The 26,808-nt window shown below is 47.4% G+C and overlaps 1 protein-coding gene across 38 annotated transcripts in view; it reads right to left on the reverse strand.

Annotated features, from left to right (window-relative positions):
• Kalrn (kalirin, RhoGEF kinase) overlaps positions 1-26,808 on the reverse strand; it is a 604,205-nt gene that overhangs the window by 42,785 nt on the left and 534,612 nt on the right. For 20 of the 38 annotated variants that reach the window (XR_001781844.2, XM_011245955.2, XM_006522386.4 and 17 more), the window contains 11 exons: positions 23,636-23,702; positions 23,196-23,299; positions 22,979-23,048; positions 22,599-22,685; positions 21,650-21,742; positions 20,561-20,611; positions 19,697-19,774; positions 16,783-16,968; positions 16,081-16,252; positions 4,535-4,773; positions 2,101-2,357 (listed from right to left, as the gene is read on the reverse strand). Coding sequence is in view for 36 of the 38 variants with exons in the window: in XM_011245955.2 (XP_011244257.1) it covers positions 2,101-2,357; positions 4,535-4,773; positions 16,081-16,252; positions 16,783-16,968; positions 19,697-19,774; positions 20,561-20,611; positions 21,650-21,742; positions 22,599-22,685; positions 22,979-23,048; positions 23,196-23,299; positions 23,636-23,702 (1,404 nt within the window). In the remaining 2 variants the exon portion in view is untranslated. Of the gene's footprint in view, positions 1-1,101; positions 1,825-2,096; positions 2,358-4,534; positions 4,774-16,080; positions 16,253-16,782; positions 16,969-19,696; positions 19,775-20,560; positions 20,612-21,649; positions 21,743-22,598; positions 22,686-22,978; positions 23,049-23,195; positions 23,300-23,635; positions 23,703-26,808 lie in introns of those variants that run through there. The other 18 variants (XM_017317074.2, XM_030249190.1, XM_030249192.1 and 15 more) reach the window with 7 other exon arrangements.

Here is a 26,808-nt window from a genome sequence, read left to right on the forward strand (position 1 = left end):
TGAGAACCAGACATGAAAGACACCCCAAGATCATGACACTGCTGACGACAGACTTTTGTCTTTTGTCGTTTATTCCCAAATCCATGTCCCTGGCTCCTCTGGGAATATTCTGAGTCAGGGAGGTCCCTGCTGAAAAGAATCCCAAGGCAGAAGGTGTATCTGTGCACGTGTGGGGCGTACGCCTGTTTACTGCTGTCACCCTCTGGACTCCCCAGTGTGCTTGGTGAGAACTGTTAAAAATAGCGCAGGAGGAAGATCGGAGGAGCACAGAGGCGGGAGAGGTTCGATTTCAAATTCTTCTTCCCAGAAGAACACGCCATGGTTTGGGGAGCGTCCGTCTCTTGGCCACAAGCCCAGCGACTGAGGTGGACACAGGTTCAGTGACATTTTATCCTGTAGGTATCCTTGTGGTCACAGCAGGCCCAGGGAAGGGGAAGTGAGTAGCCTTTGCTAATTACCACTAGTACTGCATTTACTCAGTGGCTCACCTCCAGGGCCACCAACCCTTATGAAGCTGTGGCTTGCAAGGACCCCAAGAAGCTAGTGGGTACATCTATCTGGTCTCTTCGCCCCTCTCCCCTGAGACCAAGACACCGAAGGTGGAGGCAGGGAAGGTGGGCTCAGTGTCTGGGTGACCAGGGCGCTACCCATTAAGAACTACCTCTGTGAGGCTTGGTTACATGGGGCTCTGTGGCCTTTCTATCCGAGGTTTCTGCAATAAACATCTCTAGACTAGGACAGGCAGGGCCTATTTCACTGTGAGGCCGCGTCTGATTTCTGTGGTCACGAGGAGAGGCCAGTGACATCAGTACCTTCTAGTCCCTGAGAGGAAAGGACCAAAGCAGAGCACTGCTGCTGCTGTTGCTGCTCTGTCACCTCAGGATAGTGCCTGGGACCCTCCCACGGGTGACCGTGATGCAAGGCAGCTGTGAAGCTGTGAGAAAAGCAGGCTGACACTGGCCTATGCTGGCTACCCATAGATGTCAGCACTTGAAGGACCCCCGGGTGCTGGGAACGCTCTGGAGAGCCCTGACTCTCTGTCCTTCCCGTTTGCTAAAGTCAGAGAAAATCCAGAGGGGATGTTTAGAGGAAAGGGCCAGGTTCAGGGTTGAGCAACAAAGGCACCTTTTATATAGGAAGAAAACAAAAAAAAACAAACAATGCAGCCAACCAACCCATAAACTATAGAAAAGAAAGGAAAAAAAAATCATTTTCACACTCAAAGTCTGAGAATAATGAGATGGGGGAGGGAAGGGTCAACTAACCTTTGACCTCATTAAAACATGCTCATGGTGAAAATTTATTTTACATATTTAAAATAGTACATTTAAAATTATTAGTTACATTACAGGTACAATGCTAAACATTGCGGCTCCCCATATTGCACAACCTGACTTCATCCACAAGGGTTTCTTTAAATAGTGCAAAATGCTTTATACAGGAATGTGTTCAGAAGAGTTTTTGCAATCAAAATAAGGAAAAGGAATATCTTACAAATTACCATGAACATATATTAAAGTGACAGGGGAGGAGAGAAATAAAAATAAAAAGTTACAATCTGTACAGTGGAATTGCCGTGGACAGCCAAAAAAAAAAAAAAAAAAAAAGTCCCCTCTCTTTTGGGAGAAGCAGCAGGCTCTGACCTGTCCAGGCCTGGCATTTGTGCTAAGGTCATTTCTAGGTGCCAATCAAAAAAAAAATATATATATATCAGTAACTTCATACAATATAAATAGAAGTCCAGTCCAGTGAGTCCCGTGGTGGGCCAAATGTAGCAACGGAAGGCATGCCTTTTCTCCCCTAGGGTTTCAGTAGGGTTCTTTTCTTAACGAGTTGGGGGGAAAAAGAAGGGGAAAGATGAACAGAAAATTATAAACGAAAGGGAAATAAAATCCACCATCACCATCACCACCACCACCATGACCCCAGAGCGGTCTAGCCTAGACACCCCGAGCTGCAGGTGGGCGGCTCCACACCCCATCCCCCTAATCAAGCAGCAGCCATTCCCTATGGGGCTTGTATTTTGTGGGTTTTTTTGGTTTTGACTTTTTTTTTTTTTAACCCGCATACTCCTCTCCGGGTAGCCATGGAAGCACTTACTTGATGCTCCCGTCACTACTTTCGGCCGCTGCTGTGGCTTTGGCGAGGGGCGCCAGGATGCTGCCTGGGACCCAGCCCTCTGCTGCCGGGGAATGGTCGCTGGCAGGCTGGTACACCAGACACATGTTCTGCTGGTTGACGGCGAGGACCTGTACCACCTCACCTTGGCTCACGCAGATTTCATTCTCCTTCAGTGCATAGTAATCTTTGATTACAGTCATGGTTGATGTCCCATTGCAGCCTCCCAGGTCGTTCTGCTAAGGAGACAGGGCGGAAGGCACACAGACACAAGGAGGGTGGTTCGCACAGGCTTGCTCTGCATCCTGTTGCACGGCCAAAGGCCAGGCGGCTCACTGGCAGGATGAAGGGCAAGCGGAAGAGCAGAGCACTCCTGAGGGAGAACTTTTTGGTACCCATGCTCTGAAAGCGCATTTGATAGCAGAACAGTATTATAACCAAAGTGTATAACCAAGTATTATAATGGCTTCAGATGGTGTCCGGAGAAAGCTACAGACGGACACAACTTCAACTGGAAGCTCCCTTCTAGCATGCAGCCTTCCTGATGGCATCCTCTTGCTGATGGCAGGAAGAACCTGCTATCAGCACCAGGGCATGGAAGCACTTGGGCAGAGTGAGGTCAGGGTGAATGTCAGGTCAGGGGTCACAATCCTCCTCTATGGGTAGAACATAGACCCTTTGATGCTACGTCCCTCCCCCCTTCTTTAGACTTCATTTGACATGTCAGCCAGGACCTTGGACTCGTGATCCTTGAGCCTCAGCCTCCCCAAGTGCTGGAATTCACAGGCATGCACCACCATGCCCAGCTCGTTCCTTTATCCTTTTAAGAAGCATCACTTGCCTGTGCTCCTCATCCTGACCCTCTCTGACACAGGAGTAAGAATGGCACTGTGTCTGATGCACAGGTAAAGCCCTGGGCTACCCTGTGAAACAGACATCCTGAGGTCTCCCCACCACTGCACTTAATACAGGAGGTGCTGCCCATGTGACCTCTTCATGCGAGTCATACCGGGGCAGCTGCGTCTACACAGACCTGTAACTCCCCGGGAGGCCAGGCTGCCCCCTAGGGCATGGTGAGAGCCAGAAAATCTTCCATATGGCTGACAAAATGCCAAAGTGACTTCAACTGATTCACACGGGCAGGGTTTTTCTAGGGTAGAAAATTATTTCAGGTGGTACGGTGAGAAAGGCGAGTGGGACAGTTACTGTAGTATAGGGCTGAACTTAAACGTCAACCATTCATTTGAACAAAATCAGCATCAACTAATGATTTGGGGGGCGAGAAGAATTACATCTGTAACACTGGACCACGTGTGTAAGAAATGCAGGTGTCCCAATTCCCAGACCTAATGAGTTCTGGAGACTACTTAGGTCTGCTGGGCAAATCTGCTAGGTTTTAAAAGCAAGTGGAAAGCAAATCGCCTGGCTCCTAATCTATCTAGCACTTCCCCAGTTTTCTCCTGTTCCTACTGTGGTTTAGGATGAAGCCAGCTGTGCAGACTAGACCTGCAGTACACTGTATCCCTGCAGCACACTGTATCCCTGTGGTACACTGTATCCCTGCGGCACACTGTATCCCTGCAGTACACTGTATCCCTGCAGTACACTGTATCCCTGTGGTACACTGTATCCTTGCAGTACACTGTATCCCTGCGGCACACTGTATCCCTGTGGTACACTGTATCCCTGCGGCACACTGTATCCCTGTGGTACACTGTATCCCTGCGGCACACTGTATCCCTGCAGTACACTGTATCCCTGCAGTACACTGTATCCCTGTGGTCTTTGAAGTGTGGACTATGGAGTCTAGCTTCCACATGTGCTCAGCTTCCTCTTACCACATCAGCCAATGGAAGGTGAGCTTCCTTTTGTAGGTCCTGGTGCATATCACTGTTAGATGGGGCTGGCTTTCTCTCTCTCTCTCTCTCTCTCTCTCTCTCTTTCTTTCTAAGATTTATTATATACAAGTACACTGTAGCTGTCTTCAGAAGAGGGCATCAATCTCATTACAAATGGTTGTGAGCCAATATGTGGTTGCTGGGATTTGAACTCAGGATCCATGGAAGAGCAGTCAGTGTTCTTAACCGCTATGCCATCTCTCCAGCCCCTGACTCTTTCTAATATGGCAACCAGGAGCTATGGTTTAAAGCACCAATTTTCCCTATGGCCACAGGGATTCCCTCACATTTAGATGCTAACAGCTCTTGGGCACACAGTGCCCCAGTCAGAAGAAACTGGTTTCAGTTAATGACAAGGGAAGAAAGAAAAATAATTAAAAATAATAAAAACAATAATTAAGACTCTTTAATCTTTAATGGATTTTTCCTGTTTAGATAATCGACAGGAGATGGGGCTGTTTCCTAAGGATGACTTCAGGTCTCAGAGGTGACAAGGGCATGAGCAAGCTGCCACTTACCTTGCTAGCGTCAAACTTGTCCCCAGGCTGATGGTAGTCGAACCCTGGACTGCCATTAGAGGTAGATATCTTCAGGGGTGGCAGAGGCGGGTTATAGCTGGAGCCCTTGGGGGGCTTCTCTGAGCCCACCGGGCCAGAAGAGTAGGGCCTGGGGCTGGCTTGTGGAACCCTCGGGGGCTGGGACCGGATCACAGCTGTGCTTCTCTCCTTCCGCTGATACTCAATGGGTGACTGTAGTGCTGCAGGTGAGAAGAGTGAGTTACTCTACCTTCAGGGATCCCGAGAGGATGCAGAGGCCGGCTAGGTACCAAAGTTTATGCTAGGTGTGTGCACGTGTGTGTGTGTGTGTGTGTGTGTGTGTGTGTGTGTGTGTGTGTGTGTGTGTGCGTGTTTAAAGAACTTCAGAAGGGGACTGGCTGCCACTCTGACATTTAAAAGGGCAGAAGTATGTGTGAACTATTGGGAATAGGTAGCACTCAGAAGACCTGTGTTAGGGTCACAGGTCTCCATGGAAGGGGAGGGGACGAAACAGGTAAGGGAGATAGGGTGCCTGGGTCTTAGGAGGCTCAGCGCAGCTGGCCGTCAGCCTGAAGACTAGAAGCGGTTGTATTAAGTAACCTTAAAAGTTTTGGATTCAGACTCCTATCACTGGGGTGCATTTGAGGAATGCAAACCTTGTAGCAGGTAGACAGCAGATTTGAAAGGAGCAGGCAGAAGAAAGTCCTCGGTAGACTGCTGTATAAAGGACTTTCAGGGCAAGTGCAATTAGGCTACTTTTACTGGTGTTTGCCATAGAAGCAATTTAAGTAGATTAATTGCTGCAGTCCAGCACACAGTGATGGGTGCAGCATGCATTTCAGCAGATTCAATGGGGGGGGTGTTGGGGGGTGGCGGGGTGTGTGTGTGTGTCACACACTCCTTTTTAACCGGTCTCAAGAGGGAAGTCTGACGGAGGTGCCCGCACATGTGTCTGTAAGAAGCCTGGCCCTGTTCTATTACTGCATCATTTCTCCCGTGTGTATCAAAATGTATAGCAGGCCTGCCTGAGCGCAGCCCCTGCGGCTCCTGGGGAGAATTCTGTGGGCATTAAATATTTAGGTAATGATCATCCAGTTTAGTGATAGCTGCATCATTCACTATAATTAGGAGGAAGGTCTTTCGGGACCATGTAAAATCTGATCCATTGAGTGTACTGAAAGCAGTGTGGTTCCAAGTTTAAGCACATCATAGACTACTTTAGTACTTTCTCGCTCGGTAAGCCCTTTAAACTGAGTTGCAAACTCTACCCATGATGTAGAATTGGGGTGCTATAAGGTTATGAGCACTGACTACCCAGAAGTGCTGGAAAATACTGTTTTCCTCTGTGAGCTACGAAGAAGGCTAGGCCTGTACTCTCTCACTAGCCTGCATGGGAATACCTCAGTCATGCAACCAGGAAGCCTGTTTCTCTCACTTAGTCCTTACTGCTGCAACCACAGACATGTACCGTTCAAACATCGGGCATTTCTAACAGTGAGGTCTTGCCTTTGGGGTTCATTTCCTTACACCTGCTCTGCTGCTGGCGACCATATGGAAGAACCATCGAACCAGCTCTCAAGTCACAGCTTTGGGTTCAGAACCCCCCCCAACCCCTATTTCTGAGGCAGGGTTTCTCTGTATGGCCCTGGCTGTCCGGTAGACCAGGCTGGCCTAGAACCTGGAGATCTGCCTGCCTCTGCCTCCCAAGCACCTCCCATCTCCGACCCTTTCCTAACGTCTACTGCTTTTGCTTGAGATGAGTTTCTTAATGCCTTCAAGTCTGGTTTTCCTCACATGAAAAAAAAGCAGGCTGCAGCCACATCGTGTTCTTCGGGGATTAAGTGTGAATAAACAGACGAAATGCTTAGTTTAACTCCTGATGGGAGGAGGGGTGAATACACGGGAGTCACTATTGTTAATTTGTTTATTTCTGGTTTCAACAGACTATTTTTTATTTTCTTTTAGTTCTGAAGTGATGAGGTTTAAAAAAAAACCCTCATTCCCACCTTAGTCCACTGGAAATCTTTCCTAGAATGTAACTTAAATGAATCTATTTCACACACACACATATATTTTTGCATCGCACCAGCCACAAGCTGTGTTTACTCAAAGCTGCATATTGAGAAACTGTAAGCTCTATAGCTTTCAGCTCTAACCTTTGTAGTTTAATTGTCAATGTTTTAAAAGAAAAGGGAGCCTTGGGAGCTCTTAGTGTCTCCTGGCAACCTTTTCCAGTTGGGAACATGACCCCTAAATACTCCCTGAAAGTCTGAAATGGCACTGAACTTCTATGTTCTGTCTTTAAAACTCATGGAATCAAATGCTGACACTGTTGGGAGCCGCGCCCACATTCGCCGTTACAAGATGGCGCTGACAGCTGTGTTCTAAGTGGTAAACAAATAATCTGCGCATGTGCCAAGGGTATCTTATGACTACTTGTGCTCTGCCTTCCCCGTGACGTCAACTCGGCCGATGGGCTGCAGCCAATCAGGGAGTGACACGTCCGAGGCGAAGGAGAATGCTCCTTAAGAGGGACGGGGTTTCGTTTTCTCTCTCTCTTGCTTCTTGCTCTCTTGCTTCTTGCTCTCTTGCTTCTTGCTCTCTTGCTTCCTGCACCCTGGCTCCTGAAGATGTAAGAATAAAGCTTTGCCGCAGAAGATTCTGGTCTGTGGTGTTCTTCCTGGCCGGTCGTGAGAACGCGTCTAATAACAATTGGTGCCGAAACCCGGGACGGGACGAGAAAAAATCCGGGACGAAAAAATACGAGAAAAAACTCGGGACTGGCGCAAGGAAGATCCCTCATTCCAGAACCAGAACTGCGGGTCGCGGTAATAAAGGTTCCCGTAAAGCAGACTGTTAAGAAGGATTCAACTGTATGAATTCAGAACTTTTCAGCTGGGGAACGAGAGTACCAGTGAGTACAGCTTTACGAGGTAAGTCTGATCTTGAACTTTCTAACGAAATTCAAGACAGTCTATCAGAAGTAAAGTGGAATATGTTTGGCCTTGAATTTTTTCTGGTGTTAGGAGCCCTTTTGTTCCTTTTCACATGTTATCAGGTGATTAAGATAGGGAGGATTCTAGATGAAATTCAGGACAAGCTATCAGAAGTAAAGCGGGGAGAGAGAGTAGGAACAAAGAGGAAATATGGTACACAAAATAAGTATACAGGCCTTTCCAAGGGTCTTGAACCCGAGGAAAAGTTAAGGTTAGGTAGGAATACCTGGAGAGAGATTAGAAGAAAAAGAGGAAAAAGGGAAAAGAAGAAAGATCAATTAGCGGAGGTCTCTAGGAAAAGGAGCCTGTGCTCATCGCTGGATGGGCTCGGGGAGCCAGCTCTTAGTAGCTCTGAAGCAGGTGAAGAATCCTCCTCTGAGGAAACAGACTGGGAGGAAGAAGCAGCCCATTACCAGCCAGCTAATTGGTCAAGAAAAAAGCCAAAAGCGGCTGGCGAAGGCCAGTTTGCTGATTGGCCTCAGGGCAGTCGGCTTCAAGGTCCGCCCTATGCGGAGTCCCCGCCCTGCGTAGTGCGTCAGCAATGCGCAGAGAGGCAGTGCGCAGAGAGGCAGTGTGCAGACTCATTCATTCCCAGAGAGGAACAAAGGAAAATACAACAGGCATTTCCGGTCTTTGAAGGAGCCGAGGGTGGGCGTGTCCACGCTCCGGTAGAATACTTACAAATTAAGGAAATTGCCGAGTCGGTTCGTAAATATGGAATCAATGCTAATTTTACCTTGGTGCAGTTAGACAGGCTCGCCGGCATGGCACTAACTCCTGCTGACTGGCAAACGGTTGTAAAAGCCGCTCTCCCTAGTATGGGCAAATATATGGAATGGAGAGCGCTTTGGCACGAAGCTGCACAAGCGCAGGCCCGAGCAAACGCAGCTGCTTTGACTCCAGAGCAGAGAGATTGGACTTTTGACTTGTTAACGGGTCAGGGAGCTTATTCTGCTGATCAGACAAACTACCATTGGGGAGCTTATGCCCAGATTTCTTCCACGGCTATTAGGGCCTGGAAGGCGCTCTCTCGAGCAGGTGAAACCACTGGGCAGTTGACAAAGATAATCCAGGGACCTCAGGAATCCTTCTCAGATTTTGTGGCCAGAATGACAGAGGCAGCAGAGCGTATTTTTGGAGATTCAGAGCAAGCCGCCCCTCTGGTAGAACAGCTCATTTATGAGCAAGCCACACAGGAGTGCCGAGCAGCCATAGCCCCAAGAAAGAACAAAGGTTTACAAGACTGGCTCAGGGTTTGTCGGGAGCTTGGGGGACCTCTCACCAATGCAGGCTTAGCGGCTGCCATCCTTCAATCCCAAAAATGCTCCATGGGCAGAAATGATCGGAGGACATGTTTTAATTGCAGGAAGCCTGGGCATTTTAAGAAAGATTGCAGAGCTCCAGATAAACAGGGAGGGACTCTCACTCTTTGCTCTAAGTGTGGCAAGGGTTATCATAGAGCTGACCAGTGTCGCTCTGTGAGGGATATAAAGGGCAGAGTCCTTCCCCCACCTGATAGTCAATCAACTGATGTGCCAAAAAACGGGTCATCGGGCCCTCGGTCCCAGGGCCCTCAAAGATATGGGAACCGGTTTGTCAGGACCCAGGAAGCAGTCAGAGAGGCGACCCAGGAAGACCCACAAGGGTGGACCTGCGTGCCGCCTCCGACTTCCTATTAATGCCTCAAATGAGTATTCAGCCGGTGCCAGTGGAGCCTATACCATCCTTGCCCCCGGGAACCATGGGCCTTATTCTCGGCCGGGGTTCACTCACCTTGCAGGGCTTAGTAGTCCACCCTGGAGTTATGGATTGTCAACATTCCCCTGAAATACAGGTCCTGTGCTCAAGCCCTAAAGGCGTTTTTTCTATTAGTAAAGGAGATAGGATAGCTCAGCTGCTGCTCCTCCCTGATAATACCAGGGAGAAATTTGCAGGACCTGAGATAAAGAAAATGGGCTCCTCAGGAAATGATTCTGCCTATTTGGTTGTATCTTTAAATGATAGACCTAAGCTCCGCCTTAAGATCAATGGAAAAGAGTTTGAAGGCATCCTTGATACCGGAGCAGATAAAAGTATAATCTCTACACATTGGTGGCCCAAAGCATGGCCCACCACAGAGTCATCTCATTCATTACAGGGCCTAGGATATCAATCATGTCCCACTATAAGCTCCATTGCCTTGACGTGGGAATCCTCTGAAGGGCAGCAAGGGAAATTCATACCTTATGTGCTCCCACTCCCGGTTAACCTCTGGGGAAGGGATATTATGCAGCATTTGGGCCTTATTTTGTCCAATGAAAACGCCCCATCGGGAGGGTATTCAACTAAAACAAAAAATATCATGGCAAAGATGGGTTATAAAGAAGGAAAAGGGTTAGGACATCAAGAACAGGGAAGGATAGAGCCCATCTTACCTAATGGAAACCAAGACAGACAGGGTCTGGGTTTTCCTTAGCGGCCATTGGGGCAGCACGACCCATACCATGGAAAACAGGGGACCCAGTGTGGGTTCCTCAATGGCACCTATCCTCTGAAAAACTAGAAGCTGTGATTCAACTGGTAGAGGAACAATTAAAATTAGGCCATATTGAACCCTCTACCTCACCTTGGAATACTCCAATTTTTGTAATTAAGAAAAAGTCAGGAAAGTGGAGACTGCTCCATGACCTCAGAGCCATTAATGAGCAAATGAACTTATTTGGCCCAGTACAGAGGGGTCTCCCTGTACTTTCCGCCTTACCACGTGGCTGGAATTTAATTATTATAGATATTAAAGATTGTTTCTTTTCTATACCTTTGTGTCCAAGGGATAGGCCCAGATTTGCCTTTACCATCCCCTCTATTAATCACATGGAACCTGATAAGAGGTATCAATGGAAGGTCTTACCACAGGGAATGTCCAATAGTCCTACTATGTGTCAACTTTATGTGCAAGAAGCTCTTTTGCCAGTGAGGGAACAATTCCCCTCTTTAATTTTGCTCCTTTACATGGATGACATCCTCCTGTGCCATAAAGACCTTACCATGCTACAAAAGGCATATCCTTTTCTACTTAAAACTTTAAGTCAGTGGGGTTTACAGATAGCCACAGAAAAGGTCCAAATTTCTGATACAGGACAATTCTTGGGCTCTGTGGTGTCCCCAGATAAGATTGTGCCCCAAAAGGTAGAGATAAGAAGAGATCACCTCCATACCTTAAATGATTTTCAAAAGCTGTTGGGAGATATTAATTGGCTCAGACCTTTTTTAAAGATTCCTTCCGCTGAGTTAAGGCCTTTGTTTAGTATTTTAGAAGGAGATCCTCATATCTCCTCCCCTAGGACTCTTACTCTAGCTGCTAACCAGGCCTTACAAAAAGTGGAAAAGGCCTTACAGAATGCACAATTACAACGTATTGAGGATTCGCAGCCTTTCAGTTTGTGTGTCTTTAAGACAGCACAATTGCCAACTGCAGTTTTGTGGCAGAATGGGCCATTGTTGTGGATCCATCCAAACGTATCCCCAGCTAAAATAATAGATTGGTATCCTGATGCAATTACACAGCTTGCCCTTAAAGGTCTAAAAGCAGCAATCACCCACTTTGGGCAAAGTCCATATCTTTTAATTGTACCTTATACCGCTGCACAGGTTCAAACCTTGGCAGCCACATCTAATGATTGGGCAGTTTTAGTTACCTCCTTTTCAGGAAAAATAGATAACCATTATCCAAAGCATCCAATCTTACAGTTTGCCCAAAATCAATCTGTTGTGTTTCCACAAATAACAGTAAGAAACCCACTTAAAAATGGGATTGTGGTATATACTGATGGATCAAAAACTGGCATAGGTGCCTATGTGGCTAATGGTAAAGTGGTATCCAAACAATATAATGAAAATTCACCTCAAGTGGTAGAATGTTTAGTGGTCTTAGAAGTTTTAAAAACCTTTTTAGAACCCCTTAATATTGTGTCAGATTCCTGTTATGTGGTTAATGCAGTAAATCTTTTAGAAGTGGCTGGAGTGATTAAGCCTTCCAGTAGAGTTGCCAATATTTTTCAGCAAATACAATTAGTTTTGTTATCTAGAAGATCTCCTGTTTATATTACTCATGTTAGAGCCCACTCAGGCCTACCTGGCCCCATGGCTCTGGGAAATGATTTGGCAGATAAGGCCACTAAAGTGGTGGCTGCTGCCCTATCATCCCCGGTAGAGGCTGCAAGAAATTTTCATAACAATTTTCATGTGACGGCTGAAACATTACGCAGTCGTTTCTCCTTGACAAGAAAAGAAGCCCGTGACATTGTTACTCAATGTCAAAGCTGCTGTGAGTTCTTGCCAGTTCCTCATGTGGGAATTAACCCACGCGGTATTCGACCTCTACAGGTCTGGCAAATGGATGTTACACATGTTTCTTCCTTTGGAAAACTTCAATATCTCCATGTGTCCATTGACACATGTTCTGGCATCATGTTTGCCTCTCCGTTAACCGGAGAAAAAGCCTCACATGTGATTCAACATTGTCTTAAGGCATGGAGTGCTTGGGGGAAACCCAGACTCCTTAAGACTGATAATGGACCAGCTTATACGTCTCAAAAATTCCAGCAGTTCTGCCGTCAAATGGACGTAACCCACCTGACTGGACTTCCATACAACCCTCAAGGACAGGGTATTGTTGAGCGTGCGCATCGCACCCTCAAAGCCTATCTTATAAAACAGAAGAGGGGAATTGAAGAGATTTTACCCCGAGCACCAAGAGTGTCGGTGTCTTTGGCACTCTTTACACTCAATTTTTTAAATATTGATGTTCATGGCCATACTGCGGCTGAACGTCATTGTTCAGAGCCAGATAGGCCCAATGAGATGGTTAAATGGAAAAATGTCCTTGATAATAAATGGTATGGCCCGGATCCTATTTTGATAAGATCCAGGGGAGCTATCTGTGTTTTCCCACAGAATGAAGACAACCCATTTTGGGTACCAGAAAGACTCACCCGAAAAATCCAGACTGACCAAGGGAATACTAATGTCCCTCGTCTTGGTGATGTCCAGGGCGTCAATAATAAAGAGAGAGCAGCGTTGGGGGATAATGTCGACATTTCCACTCCCAATGACGGTGATGTATAATGCTCAAGTATTCTCCTGCTTTTTTACCACTAACTAGGAACTGGGTTTGGCCTTGATTCAGACAGCCTTGGCTCTGTCTGGACAGGTCCAGATGACTGACACCATTAACACTTTGTCAGCCTCAGTGACTACAGTCATAGATGAACAGGCCTCAGCTAATGTCAAGATACAGAGAGGTCTCATGCTGGTTAATCAACTCATAGATCTTGTCCAGATACAACTAGATGTATTATGACAAATAACTCAGCAGGGTTGTGAACAAAAGTTTCCGGGATTGTGTGTTATTTCCATTCAGTATGAGAAATTTACTAGGGCAGCTAATTTGTCAAAAAGTCTTTTTCAGTATATGTTACAGAATTGGATGGCTGAATTTGAACAGATCCTTCGGGAATTGAGACTTCAGGTCAACTCCACGCGCTTGGACCTGTCGCTGACCAAAGGATTACCCAATTGGATCTCCTCAGCATTTTCTTTCTTTAAAAAATGGGTGGGATTAATATTATTTGGAGATACACTTTGCTGTGGATTAGTGTTGCTTCTTTGATTGGTCTGTAAGCTTAAGGCCTAAACTAGGAGAGACAAGGTGGTTATTGCCCAGGCGCTTGCAGGACTAGAACATGGAGCTTCCCCTGATATATCTATGCTTAGGCAATAGGTCGCTGGCCACTCAGCTCTTATATCCCATGAGGCTAGACTCATTGCACGGGATAGAGTGAGTGTGCTTCAGCAGCCCGAGAGAGTTGCACGGCTAAGCACTGCAATGGAAAGGCTCTGCGGCATATATGAGCCTATTCTAGGGAGACATGTCATCTTTCATGAAGGTTCAGTGTCCTAGTTCCCTTCCCCCAGGCAAAACGACACGGGAGCAGGTCAGGGTTGCTCTGGGTAAAAGCCTGTAAGCCTAAGAGCTAATCCTGTACATGGCTCCTTTACCTACACACTGGGGATTTGACCTCTATCTCCACTCTCATTAATATGGGTGGCCTATTTGCTCTTATTAAAAGGATAGGGGGAGATGTTGGGAGCCGCGCCCACATTCGCCGTTACAAGATGGCGCTGACAGCTGTGTTCTAAGTGGTAAACAAATAATCTGCGCATGTGCCAAGGGTATCTTATGACTACTTGTGCTCTGCCTTCCCCGTGACGTCAACTCGGCCGATGGGCTGCAGCCAATCAGGGAGTGACACGTCCGAGGCGAAGGAGAATGCTCCTTAAGAGGGACGGGGTTTCGTTTTCTCTCTATTGCTTCTTGCTCTCTTGCTTCTTGCTCTCTTGCTTCTTGCTCTCTTGCTTCCTGCACCCTGGCTCCTGAAGATGTAAGAATAAAGCTTTGCCGCAGAAGATTCTGGTCTGTGGTGTTCTTCCTGGCCGGTCGTGAGAACGCGTCTAATAACAATGACACCATTGCATACACTAGCAAGATTTCGCTGAAACAACCCAGTTATAGCTCTCTCTTGTGAGACTATGCCGGGGCCTAGCAAACACAGAAGTGGATGATCACAGTCAGCTATTGGATGGGTCACACGGCCCCTAATGGAGGAGCTAGAGAAATTACCCAAGGAGCTATAGGGAACTGCAACCCTATAGGTGGAACAACAATATGAACTAACCAGTACCCGGGAGCTCTTGTCTTTAGCTGCATATGTATCAAAAGATGGCCTAGTCGGCCATCACTGCAAAGAGAGGCCCATTAGACTTGCAAACTTTATATGCCCCAGTACAGGGGAACGCCAGGGCCAAAAAGGGGGAGTGGGTGGGTAGGGGATTGGGGGGTTGGGTATGGGGGACCTTTGGGATAGCATTGAAAATGTAAATGAGGAAAATACCTAATTAAAAAAAAAAAACAAAAAAACTCATGGAATCTTGAGCCAGGCTGTGGTGGACACCCAGCTCTACACAGAGAAACCCTGTCTTGAAAAACAAAAGACCCCTCCCCCAAATAAAATAACAACAACAACAATAACAACAACAACAACAACAACAACAACAACAACAAAGCTATGGGACCCTGTTTATAGTAGCTTTCCCGTTTAATACCCAGAAACCTTTTTTTTTTTTTAAAATAAGGTATAGGGCTTGAACTCAAGACCCCATGAGTACCGGCTAAGCAAGGACTCAACCACCGAGCAATGTCCCTAGTCCTAACCTTTTGTTTTAGGATGAAAATATGGTGTTCCATTCCTTACCTCAGAGAGAAGTGTCAGGGCAGGTGGATAGGCCGTGCTGCCCTGTGGGAGCACTGTGTGCCTGCCTGTGTACCCCAACATGGGCAGACAGATCTAGTTCTAGTTTCCTTTCTGAGCGAGGCACAGAGAATCATCCCATCCCACCCAAGGTCCTCAGCTAGGATGGTACCTCTTACCTTCCCCCAGAGCACTCAGTGCCATACTAGACACCTGGTGAATGGTATGTTCACCCCATCGAAAGAGTCTAGAGACTGCACCCACAAGGGTGGGCCCACGAGAGGATGCATATATGTGCAAGTACACCTGGCCATTCGGTAAGACTCTCATAGAGGCAAGAAGTGCACACCAAGGTGGTCCAGTGTTATGGGCATGCACATGTTTGAATGTATGTGGAAACCAAGAAAGGCATATGCCACAATCCTTGCCACTATACTGATGAGAAGAGAGGGGGCACCTGGGGTTTGTGGGCACACACAAGTAAGTATGTATGTATGGGAACAAGTGGTCTTGTGTACAGTGCAGATCTTATCTCACAGATAAGAAGAGGTGATACGCCTGAAAGTGCTGTCCTGTGTGTCTGTGTGTCTGTGTGTCTGTGTGTGTGTGCTTGGGAGGCTACTCATTCACTGCATGGCTGCTTCCATTTTACCTTCCAGCTGTCTATCTCCACCCCTTGTGCTCAGCTAAAGGTGAACAGAAACTAGCAGGCACAAAAGGGAAACCCAAACAAGACAGCAACCCAACTTCTCCTCTTACGGAGGATACTTGTGGGGTCCACGTTGTCTGAGTGACCACCAGTTTGTTGTGGAAAGTTTGGATACTACTGAGTATGGGCTTAGCGATTGTTTCTCATCTGAAAGGGGGTGAGGTAGGCTAGATGGGTAGCTTAGACAGGCTCTCACCTGCTGGGGAAAGAGGAAGGATTTGAACTGCTTTACCAAACTCCTATTTATTTCTATCTAATCCTAGAGCATTCCAGTCATCAGCTACAAGCTGAGAAAACAAGAATCATGGAACTCAGGCCCCTATAATACAAGATGTGCCTGTCTTATACTTTCCCCAAATTATTACAGGTTGGTCATGGGATCACAAAAAAATGCATACACAATAGCCTACGAACTATGAGGTTAGAGACCGGACAGAATGTGATGAGACCTTGTAAGTCTGCATGAACTTAGACCCAAGGATGCCCAGGGGCAGGGTCCCCTGAAACGGCCCTGCTAGAAGCAGGCCTATCACATACCATTTAAGAAGTCCCTCTGTGTTTCTAGGACTTGGTTGATGTCCTGCACCCAGGCCTGCTGGATGTCTGAGTTGGCAGCCTGTAGAATGACCCTTTCTGAAGTCTCCCTGTTCATGAGTGCAAATTTGCAGGGGTCACCATCCACATTGTCTTCCAGGACCAAGTAATTCATCTGAAATAAACACGTTTATTCTTTTTATACTCACAGAGTTAAAATAAACCGGCATGCCTACAACCACCCTTCAAAGGTATTTTTTTTTATATTAAACTTCATGTTTTTTCACTTTTATTTTTATGTAGAAGTGTTTTATCTGTACACCACATTCACGCTTGGTGCCCATGGAGATCAGTAGAGAGCATCAGATGCCCTGGATTTGGAGTTACAGGTGGTTGTGAGCCACCATGTAGGTGCTAGGAATCGAACCCAGGCCCTCTGGAAAAGCAGCCAGTGCTCTTAAGTGCTAAGAAATTTCTCCAGCTTCTCTTTCAAAATTTCTAATCTCAGGAAAGGTTTCCAAATTTACTCCGGATTTAAGAGGAAAGTCTCAAGCTCTGTCTTTGGGTGAATGACACGGATGGGTGTTATGCTGGAGACTGGCCCTGGGCCATCACTGCTTCTTATCATGATCAGCAGTTAGCTTCACCCCCTGCCCCCTGTGATGTCCCTCCTTGCCCCTCTGCACCCCCACTACCCCTTGTCACCTTGATGCTTCTTTTGAACATGTAGCCTGGGGTGAGGGACCCCTTTCGGAGCAGTTCACTGAAGATGACAATCTGCTCAAAGAGAAACACACGCCTCTCCTTGGTCCGGGACTGCATGCCGGCATCCAGCTCGATCACATAGAATGTGTCCTGCTGCAGTAGCTTGCCCTGGGCGGTCAGGGTGCCCTGGTGGAGACAAGGGTCAAGGGAAGGGTATGAAAAGATAGATTCAGTCCTCGTGGGCTACATGTTTCCTACCTGTGGGGGATGTAGACAATAGACCTGATAATCACTGAATTAGGACCCAGTATTCATCCAGGGATAGACCATGGACATTTCCCTAAATAGGATGGCTAAAAGGAAAGGGCTTACATCATGGAATCAACAATAAACAATGTCCAAAAAATGCCAGAGGAAATCAGCTAAAACAGAATGACAGAACACATATATACTTCCACATATAGCTTTGGCTGGCCTGAAACTTGCTAGATAGATTAGGCTGGCCTTGAACTCTCAGAGATTCATCTGCCTCTGTCTCCTGAGTGATGGGATTAAAGGTGTGTGCCACTTTGCTGTGTGCTCTCTCCTGTATGGTTTTTGTTGTTGCTGTTGTTGCTTTGTTTTGCTTGTTTTTTTTGTTTTGTTTTGTTTTGTTTTGTTTTGTTCTAATTAAAGAAGACTCATGATGCTCAGAGCTGGAAGTAGTCTATCTTCCCTTGCAGCCCTGAGAATCTTGTCTGCCTGGCTTCTTTGTGGGATGGGACAACTGCCTGGGGCACTCTCATTGTGGCCAAGGAGAGTGATACAGACAGGATCTCAAATAACCTGAAGAAGTGGGTCCCTCTCACCTCCTTCTGTTATTTAAGACAGGGATACTCTGAAGTTTTAGTTTCTTGCCAAGACTGACAGATGAAGTTAGAATATATATATCTCAATATCATTACCCTTATTTTATAAGGTCAGACATATTTCTCTGAATCCCGTGATCCTTCTTAAAATGATGCCAGCTATCAAGCTATATACTACCTCGCTGGGATGGGAAAGCACATATGGTTTACCAGCTTCTAATCAGCTTCCCAGAGAAATTTTTAAGGGAATGTGCCCATCCAGCAGATCTCCGCAGACCCTATCAGGAAGACTCCTACTTATCATTTATTTACTTATTGAATTGCTTTGCAATGCGAAGACTGGCATCTGGGAGTGAGGTCAGAGGGTCTATGGAGTATGCTCCTTAGGGCGACTTCTGCCCTTTGGTGCAAATGTCAGTCATGCCCTGCACGTGATACCACATGCCCAAGCCTCCCTGGCACAGGGCTCATTTTCCTTCATGTTACTGAGAAACACCCGCCCTTTGCTTGGACCATGGCTCCTGACTGCCAAGGTCAGCGGGAGAACAGGCTTATCTCTACCCTGGTCCAAAGTTAATATTAAGCCAATGACCAGCTAGCCAGAAAAGCTCTACACACTCTGCTAACATTACACAAGAACTTAGGGGCTTGGGCAGCCAGGACTAAAGGAGAAAAAAAAAAAAACAAACAAAAAAACTACAAGATCTGAGAGGGAGACAACGGGAATGAGGGGCCCAGAGAGGGAGGAGGCAGATGCTCAATGTCCTTCCCAATCAGCTGAGGAAATGCAGAACGGATTCTCTGTGGCTAAATGATGAAAATACAGATGATGGTGCGTGATTTACAAGAAAAAACATCACACACACACACACACACACACACACACACACACACACACACACACACACTCAGAGTCAGTCTCAGGTGGGTCAGACAGCATAAATGGGGGTGGGGAGAGGTTCCCTTCCCTCAGCAGGCACTATCTGAAGGGACTCAGAGAAAGCTAGCTAGACTCCTATTCAAAAAACACCAGGAAGTCAAGGTCGAAGAGCAAGAGGCAGCGAGAGGCATTTGGAGGGTACTTGACTTGCTTACAATAGCCTTAGGCTTGGTATAAAGCCAGGAGAGGAAAGCATACAATCTCTCCAGGAAGACTAACAAGAAACTACCCATGAATACTCAACTTATGCTAATATCTGACAGGTCTACCCAGAGAGCAGGGAACCCATGAAAACCCGCCACCTGGCTCCTATCATGGAAAAGCATGGGACCCCGGCAGGGGCAGGCAGGATGGACTAGAAGGGAGAAGACAACCCAAGCTGCGCTGTAGCATCTCCCATCCTCCGTGACACTTCAGCCAGCCTTCCTTCTGCGCTTTGACTTGACAGAGCTGGGCTAGGCTAGCACCTCTTCCCTAAGGATCTCAACTTCCAGGAACCTCCTTTCTCCAAAGAAAGAATAATGAGAGCTTAGACTTTGGGATTGCTGGGAGGGAGGATTGTGATCCAGAGATGCCCTGGGGACATGAAGATGCCACCAACAAACTAAGGAAGGAGACTGGGAGCAGATTGTCCCTCAAGCTGCTCAGGCCTCAGGCTGGTGAGCAGGAATTTCTGTCATTTAAGTTATCCGATGTGTAGTGTTCTGCAATGGCCGCTCTTCCAAACCAGTGTGTCCTCTGGACATCTAGCTGTTTCTCTTAAGACTTGGTTTCCTTGTCCCGGGACAGAAATGTGTGAAGTATTAGAGCTTTACCCCTTCACTGACATGAGATCCAATCATTATACAGACCTCTATAAAAGACCTGCCCCCAGAACAGTCCGTTTGCCCACTTGGGTTCCTGGCTCACCACACAGCCTGCTGGACCTGGGATGCACATGTTTCTCAGTCAGGAGGAAGGGGAGAGACCATTGGCTCAGTCATAAGGAACTTCATCTCTTCCCAATCCCCCTGGAAGTCTGATCCCAGTTTGGCCCAAACCTTTCTTTCTCCGTTATCACTGAACTTCAGCAATAGCTCCCCGGCTTCCAGATCTATGACCTGGAGGGGTACCCATAAGGGCTCACCTCGAAGCCCTGCAGGCGTCCCAGATTCATCATGTCATTACAGCGCTTGGGGACAAGGCACATTAACTCCACTGCTTTCTGTGGGAAAGAACACGTTATTCAGGATGCAGGAACCAACATTCAGTAGGAAGCTCACAAAACTCAGGGCTGGAAAGAGGGACTTATCTCCCCTAGTCCCTTTGTTCTCAGAAAGGGTGCGGTCCCTGCGGCCCACTCTCAGAGGCCTGTGTGGGGTTTTTAGATAAGGGAGCCTGGCATTAGCATGGGGGCTCCATATCAACGGTGACACACATGGGGAAATGCTACCCAACCTAACCTTTCTCTACCTTCCGCTTTCATCATCCCCTCCCCTTCTATTTTCTTTCTCTTCTGTGTTGCTTTCCGAACGCCCAAGCAACAGCTTAGCCTGGCTGTTGAAACACGGGAGGGTTTGACCTAAAATAACCTGCCAGAAATGGCTGCAACCCTCTTTGGCTTAAAATAATCCCTATGGTGGCACAAAGAACTCACTTAGGGGGTAAATCCTCAGGGTATGTCAGGGAATGGAAATGGGATAATTTATGTGTTTGGGTCAAATGGCACCTGGAGCCAGGGACAAAGTTGCATATTGGATCTCAGCAATTTAACCAAGTGTCAAATATCATTCATACCCAGTAAGAGCCCCAAACACCAGTGGGCTAGGCTCTGGGCTGGCCCAGGACAGAGGGGAATTCTTGAATTCTAGAAACACTCCGTGCTCAGCAGCACTTGCCATTCCTCATGCTGCTGACTAAGAGGGGAGTGGCTTGGACCCTGGACCTCCTTTGGGGACAAGCCACTCGATATGGTCCCTAAGAAGAGCAAGCATTACAAGAAGAAACCTACCTCAATATCGGAACACTCCAAACCAGCCTTCTCGCTGTATCGCAGGAAGTCCTATCGAGGAAGGGTGCGAGAGGGGTGAATCAGAGAGTAAAATAGTCAGAGAGCCATAAAAGAAAAACTTATCATAAAAACCCAACAACACCCCGATGACTGCCCTTCCGAGCCGGGGCGGCAATGGTTTGTCGTGGCTGAGAAGTGAATAATGAGTCATGTTAGACATAAAGATGGAATATTACAAATAAACTGTGGGGAAGGGGAGGAAGGGAAGGACAGTGGGACCATGACAAGACAGACAGGAGAAAGGAGGAAAAAAATCAAGTTAAGTTGTTTAGAGCATGGTTGGCCCTTAGGGACTATGTAAGGTCTCCAGGCTCTGCCCATTCCCTTAGATGCCATCCTGGTCTTATAGTCTTGCTAGCCCCTAGGGCTTTTTTGTTGGTTTGACATAGGATTTCATAGCCTATCATAGCCCAGGCTGGTTACATACTCATGACCTTGATGAGTGTCACCATGCCTGGCTTTTGCTTTGGTTTTCAAGGGCCTTGTGTCAGTGGCTATAACAAAATGAGAGAAGAAGCTCAGAGTGGAGATGCAGCATAGAGCCCCGGTTCTCAACCTGGGGTGGGTGTGTGTCTCATGTCAGATATCCTGCATATCAGATATTATGATTCACAGTAGTAGCAAAATTATAGTCATGGAGTAACAAGGAAATGGTCCTATGGTTGGGGTTCACCATGGCATCTGGAACTGTATTAAAGGGCTGCAGCATTAGGAAGGGTGAGAAGCACACAAGCACAGAGGTAGGCCCTGGGCTCAGTTCCCCAAATGAAGGATGAAAGAGAGAGTGAGACGGGCGTGGGCGTAAGATAAATCAAAGGAAAACAAAACAAGACAAAGCAAAAAAATATGAAAACAAGCCACTTTGGGCAGAAACAAGGGCCATGCAAGCTATTCAGGCCCAAAGCTGAGGGCTGGCCACTTTCCAGTCCTGAAGGACAGTGTAATGGAGGTGATTCCAGTCCTATGCCCGTGGCTCCAGCCTTTGAGGAGACCCTTCTCCAGCCTGGACCCCAGCTCCCAGCTTCTCACCTTGAGTAGCAGCTGGTACTTTGTTATTCTCTGAATGGGCTTGATCAGGAAGTCACTAAGGGTCAGCCTTTGATTGATCTCTTGTTTAACCTCCTGAAACAAAAGGGAAAAGGGGTGAGCGGCCAGCCTTCAAGCTCTCCAGAAAACTTCCGAATCTTCACACTACAACTGCCTACCCCACGGTTCATGTTCTGAGCAAGGTGTCACCCAGCCCCAAAGACCTTGCTTGGCTCCTTGGCACTGTCCCACCACTGTCCCCCACCTTAGTCCTGGGAGAAAAGCTGAAACAGGTACTGTGCTCTCTCTACGACTCCAGGAAAGAATTAGGAGATGACTTCCCCTCAGACACAACAGGCCTACAAGGCTGGATCCTGAACTCTGTTCTCTAAACACTCAGGGCTCTCGCTAAGGTGGTCGGGGGAGGGGTAGTGTTGCCTCTTTGCCCTTGGAAGAAGCCAGGCTGGGGCATCTACACACTTGGAGGTGCTAGACACGGGAATTATATTAGAAAGAAAGGATCCCAAGGTGTGGGGTGCTGTGGATGGATCAGTTCAAAGGCGTGAGAGACCAGCTAGAGGCTGAGAACACGGCCAACTGTGAAGTGGCTGTAAACCCTTTAACCAGGGGCAAGGACTTAGTAATGTTCCTAGGGGAAGGTGGGGGAAGAGTGTTGGACAGTCAGTGCTCAGTGGTCACATGAGATCAAGAGCTTCCACCGACAGTCTGGGACAGTCTTCCCATAAATGAAGACTTCTCAACAGTGGGTAGACAGAGCCACCTCAGCTCCTCCTCAAGCAAAGGCGCACATGCGGATGGAATTAAGAAGCTACCAGCTCTGCGGAGGCTGGTTTCCCGCCATGAAGACCACTGGCAGGGACACCTGCGGGTGGAGAACCCGGGTGTGTCTCATTGCAGCTGTCTTAGCCTGGGAGCCTAGGGAGCCGCTCACCTCAAAATAGGCATCGTACTCAGCCACGATGTACTCGGAACGCGGCTTGTTCTGGCAGTACCACACGTAGATGTGCAGCTTCCGCTCCTGGTACGGGAGAAAATGTGACAATCACACACCTTGGCTTCCGGCTCACCTCCCCCGCCCCCACCCCCACCCCCATCCCCACCCCCACCCCCAACCCCACAGAGTCAAGGGCAGTTAAAGACAAGGAATGAGCCGTATAAAGGAAAGAACAGGGCGGACAAATGGTCAAATGTGCTAAAAAACAAAACCAGAGTGTTCAGAGAGGGCAAACTCGAGAAGAGCTGAAGACAGGAGGACTTTAAAATGAGTGTGTTGGCACCCAGGGAGATGGGGACAGCTGGGGTGACACTCACGTGTTTAATGAAGAGCTGGGCCAATCTGTCTTGCTCTTGGATACATTTTTCCAGTTCAGCCAGGAAAAAACTAAGAGGAGAGAGGGGAAGGAAGTCACACTACTTGGAGACATCCTCTCTCAGTGACAAGATAAATGACGGGGCCTCCCCTCAAAAGCCCCGCTTGGGTCAGATGCAAGGGTCAGATGCCCCACTCTCGGGGCAGCTCAGGACTCACTCTTTATGCCAGTCGTAAATCTGGTGGATATTTCCAAACACGATCTTTTCCTTCCCTCGCATGTCCTCAGGGACCCCCTTCTCTTCTATTCTCTTCATGAAGCCCTGCACGACAGAGGTGACATTAGTGGTAGGTTTCACAGACAGCGTCCGTTAGCACCCATGTCAGCTCACGCTCTGTGTAGATCTGCAGACAGCACTGTGGGAGCTTCTCCCACCCAACCAGGGCCCCCTCCCTCTAAATACATTAAAATACTTCAAGAGGAAAACAAAGTATGTCTCCGTGTTCTGCCTGAATTGTACCAATTTTAGTTTCATTTCTGCAAATTACCAGAGAGTCGAATATGCACAGTCGCCAGGTTAAAGCGCTCGGTCCCAGGTAGGGTCCCCGTTTGCTCCTGATCAAGTGAGCACGGATAGAGCCACCCTGCCACTGCTCACCTCCACCACAATCCCCAGGTCCTTGACGTAGTCCTTCTCTGTCTGTACCAGCTCATTCAGGACAAACCTGAGCGAGAGATAAGGACAGTGAGGCCCCAACTCGTTATTAAACAAGAGATCTCATCCCTCCTCCGCAAGACAAGGTCTATTTCCCAGGCTGGCCTCAAATTCCCTATAGAGCCCAGGATGGTCCTGCAGCTCTGCTCATCCTGCCTTCATCTCCTGAGTGCCAGGATTAGAGATGTACCACAGCCGGTTTTATGCAGTGCTGGAAACTGAACCCGAGACTTTGTATATTCAAGGTAAGCACCCGATGAACCAAGCTATACCCCATCTCCTGCGGCAGAAATACAGGGTAGGAAGCACTATAAGTACCTTTTACAAAACTGAGTTATGAAAGCTTTGAGACCAAGGGATTAATATGAGATTTTATTTCTTTACTTTGGCTCCCTCCTTATCTTATCAAAAGAGGAAAGACATTGGTGTGATAACCAGCCTTGAAAGGCTGCAGAGATACACTAAACCTTCTATAAAGCATAATCAGAAGTTAGTCAGGAATGTATCCATGGTTACTGGCCTGGAAAATCCTCAGTCAAGGTCAAAGAACCTAGGTTGGCTGCAGACATTCCCATGTTCACACCTCTGACTGTATATAGAATTTCCTACCCTGGGATAATGGGACTGTTAACAAGGGCATCTACTTTTTTGGGTTCCTTGTGAATTATTTCCATCTCTTAGGTTTATATCTCTTGGAGCATTTATTATATACCAGTTATCCCACCTGGGTTTTCTCGTGCTTATAACAAGGCAGGGATTGTAAAATCTTACTAAATACTAAGATAGGTAGGAAGGCAGGCGATTCACCCAAGCCTACACAGGGAAGAGCAGAGGTAGAATTTGATCCTAAGTGTGAAGGGTGCAAAGATTTTTCTTTCCCAGTAGCCTACTGCCTAGGGAATGGCCTGGCCAGGCCTCTGGCATGCCCCAAGTCTCCACCCTACTCCTTCCTCAGTTCTGAGAGTCAAGCACGGTACAGAAGACACCATAGCTATGCACATGACACAGAGGCCCTGTGTTTACAGGAGACGGAAAGAGTGTGGCCTGGAGGCACACCAGCGTATATTTTTGGTCCGAGTGTCAGAAGGGATACGATTCTGAGATGTCAAAGAAGAACTGTAAGTAACCATTACAACCCAGCAACTGTTCTCATCCCAGGAAGCAATTCATCTGAAATGCTTGTCCTCCACAGCACAGAGAAACCACTGAGTCGCGCTGGGAGGGGTAGAGGGATTGGGAGGTGTCTGGGACCTCAGAACATAAGGGGGCGGGGGGAGCAGAGAACACATGCTTTATCAATGTGCTCAGCACTTGCAGCTGGCTCCCTTCCTCTAACACACGATCATGGGTTTCAGGCCACAGGAAGGAACTGGCCAGGACAAATAGAAGCCTTTAGATATATCTTTAGCAAGGCCCAAGTTACTTCCTGGAGGAGAGTGGTTAGTGAAAACCCACAGGCAAGTGAGAATTCAGGACTGGGCTAGCCCTTTGGAGAGGAAAGTTGCCAGGTAGAAATATTTTTATCTTCAGTTGTTTGCTGACCCATAGAAGTTGCCTTGGTTTCTGAGTCTCTAGGAATTGCACTGGATTCCTATGAAGGGTCATTAAAGATCCTAAGAAGATGAGACATGACCAAAGAAGCCTAGCTGGTGTGAAAGGGAGCAGCACCACCTTCCAGTTCTCCAGTTCGGAGAATCGAGAGTTTGAGGCCAGCCTGGGCTACTTAACAAGACTCCTTCAGAAACAAAACGAAACAAAACAAACAAACAAAAAAACTAGATTGATATACATGCATTTCAAGGCACTGCATGATCAACAGCCAAACGATTTAAAAATAATACAATGCTTTTTCATGGTCAGTTCCAACATTAAAAGTTACTCAAAAATGAATGTTAGTTACTCTTTGGTCTACCTGAAATTCTTCTAGCTACAAACAGACTTTATTTAGTTACTTTGTTATTGTTGTTGTTGTTGTTATAATAAAATACTTGAGGAAAGCAACTGAAGAAGTAAGGAAGGATTTCTTTTGGCTCTGGTTTAAGGTGTTTAAGGGGGTAAGCTCTACCCCGATGGGGAGGACACAGTGTCTGGGGGTGAGCTGGTCACATTGTATCCATATAGATGAACCCTGGCGTTCAGCTCAGATTCTCCTTTGTTCTTTTTTATTTAGTATAGAACCCTATCCCCTGGGAGGGTGTTGTGCACACTCAGGGTCAGTCTTCTAGAAACATCTTCACAGGCATGCCCAGAGTAGTGTCTCCAGGGGATGTTCATCTAGTCAAGCACCAGTGAAGATTCGCTATCTCACACCTGCCGTCTTTCACACTGGTAGGGGATGGGTGGCCTTTGGGAGCTTTGGTGCTGGGTGTGCCACTGTGAAGACACTGTGGATTCTTACCTCTTCCTGCTCTTTGTGCAAGGCCAGAACCATTTCAAGCTGCAGCTTTGCTCTCGGCCTTACCCATGCGCAATCTTCTTCATTCTGCTCTATTTCTCTCTTCTCCAGATTCCAACCTACTACTTAACTTATTTTCTTTGTCTGATTTCTCCCAGTAGAACATAAATGTGCCACGCGTGAAGGCTTTCTGCTGTTGCTATTGTGTGTCTGACTCATTGATCTGTCCCACTGGTGGGGCAGATGATGTGCTTAACAAGGGTCTGGTGAGTGACTGACGAGTGGCAAGTCCCCTCTCAGCATCTTCCTCCTTCTATACAAACGATACCTGTTTGCATCCTCTCTCCATGTGGCTCTCATGTGACTCCTTGGTGACCTCCTCCCGTGCCCTGATGGAGCCTTCAGTGTCTGCACTCTGCTCTAGCCTCTCACGGTATTTATACCTGAGCACCATGTATCTGCTCTTTCCTGTTGGCCGTGGGGTCCAGCAGGTTAGAGCGAGGGCATCAACAGTCAGAGACATTCAGCAGGTCAGTTTTCAAGAGCATTCAGGATATGGAAAATGGAGGGTGAGCTGAGAGAGGAGATGGTACAGTGGGCTGAGAGAGCAACAACCATGTCTGTCTTGTTATCACAAAGTCGAACAATATCTCACTTGGATAATGACACGTGCTCTTAAGGCTCACTCAGAGTGACAATCGGAGGGAATGGCTTTTCCAAG

This window comes from Mus musculus, chromosome 16 (assembly GCF_000001635.26).
Source record: "Mus musculus strain C57BL/6J chromosome 16, GRCm38.p6 C57BL/6J".
NCBI classification, from domain to species: domain Eukaryota; kingdom Metazoa; phylum Chordata; class Mammalia; order Rodentia; family Muridae; genus Mus; species Mus musculus.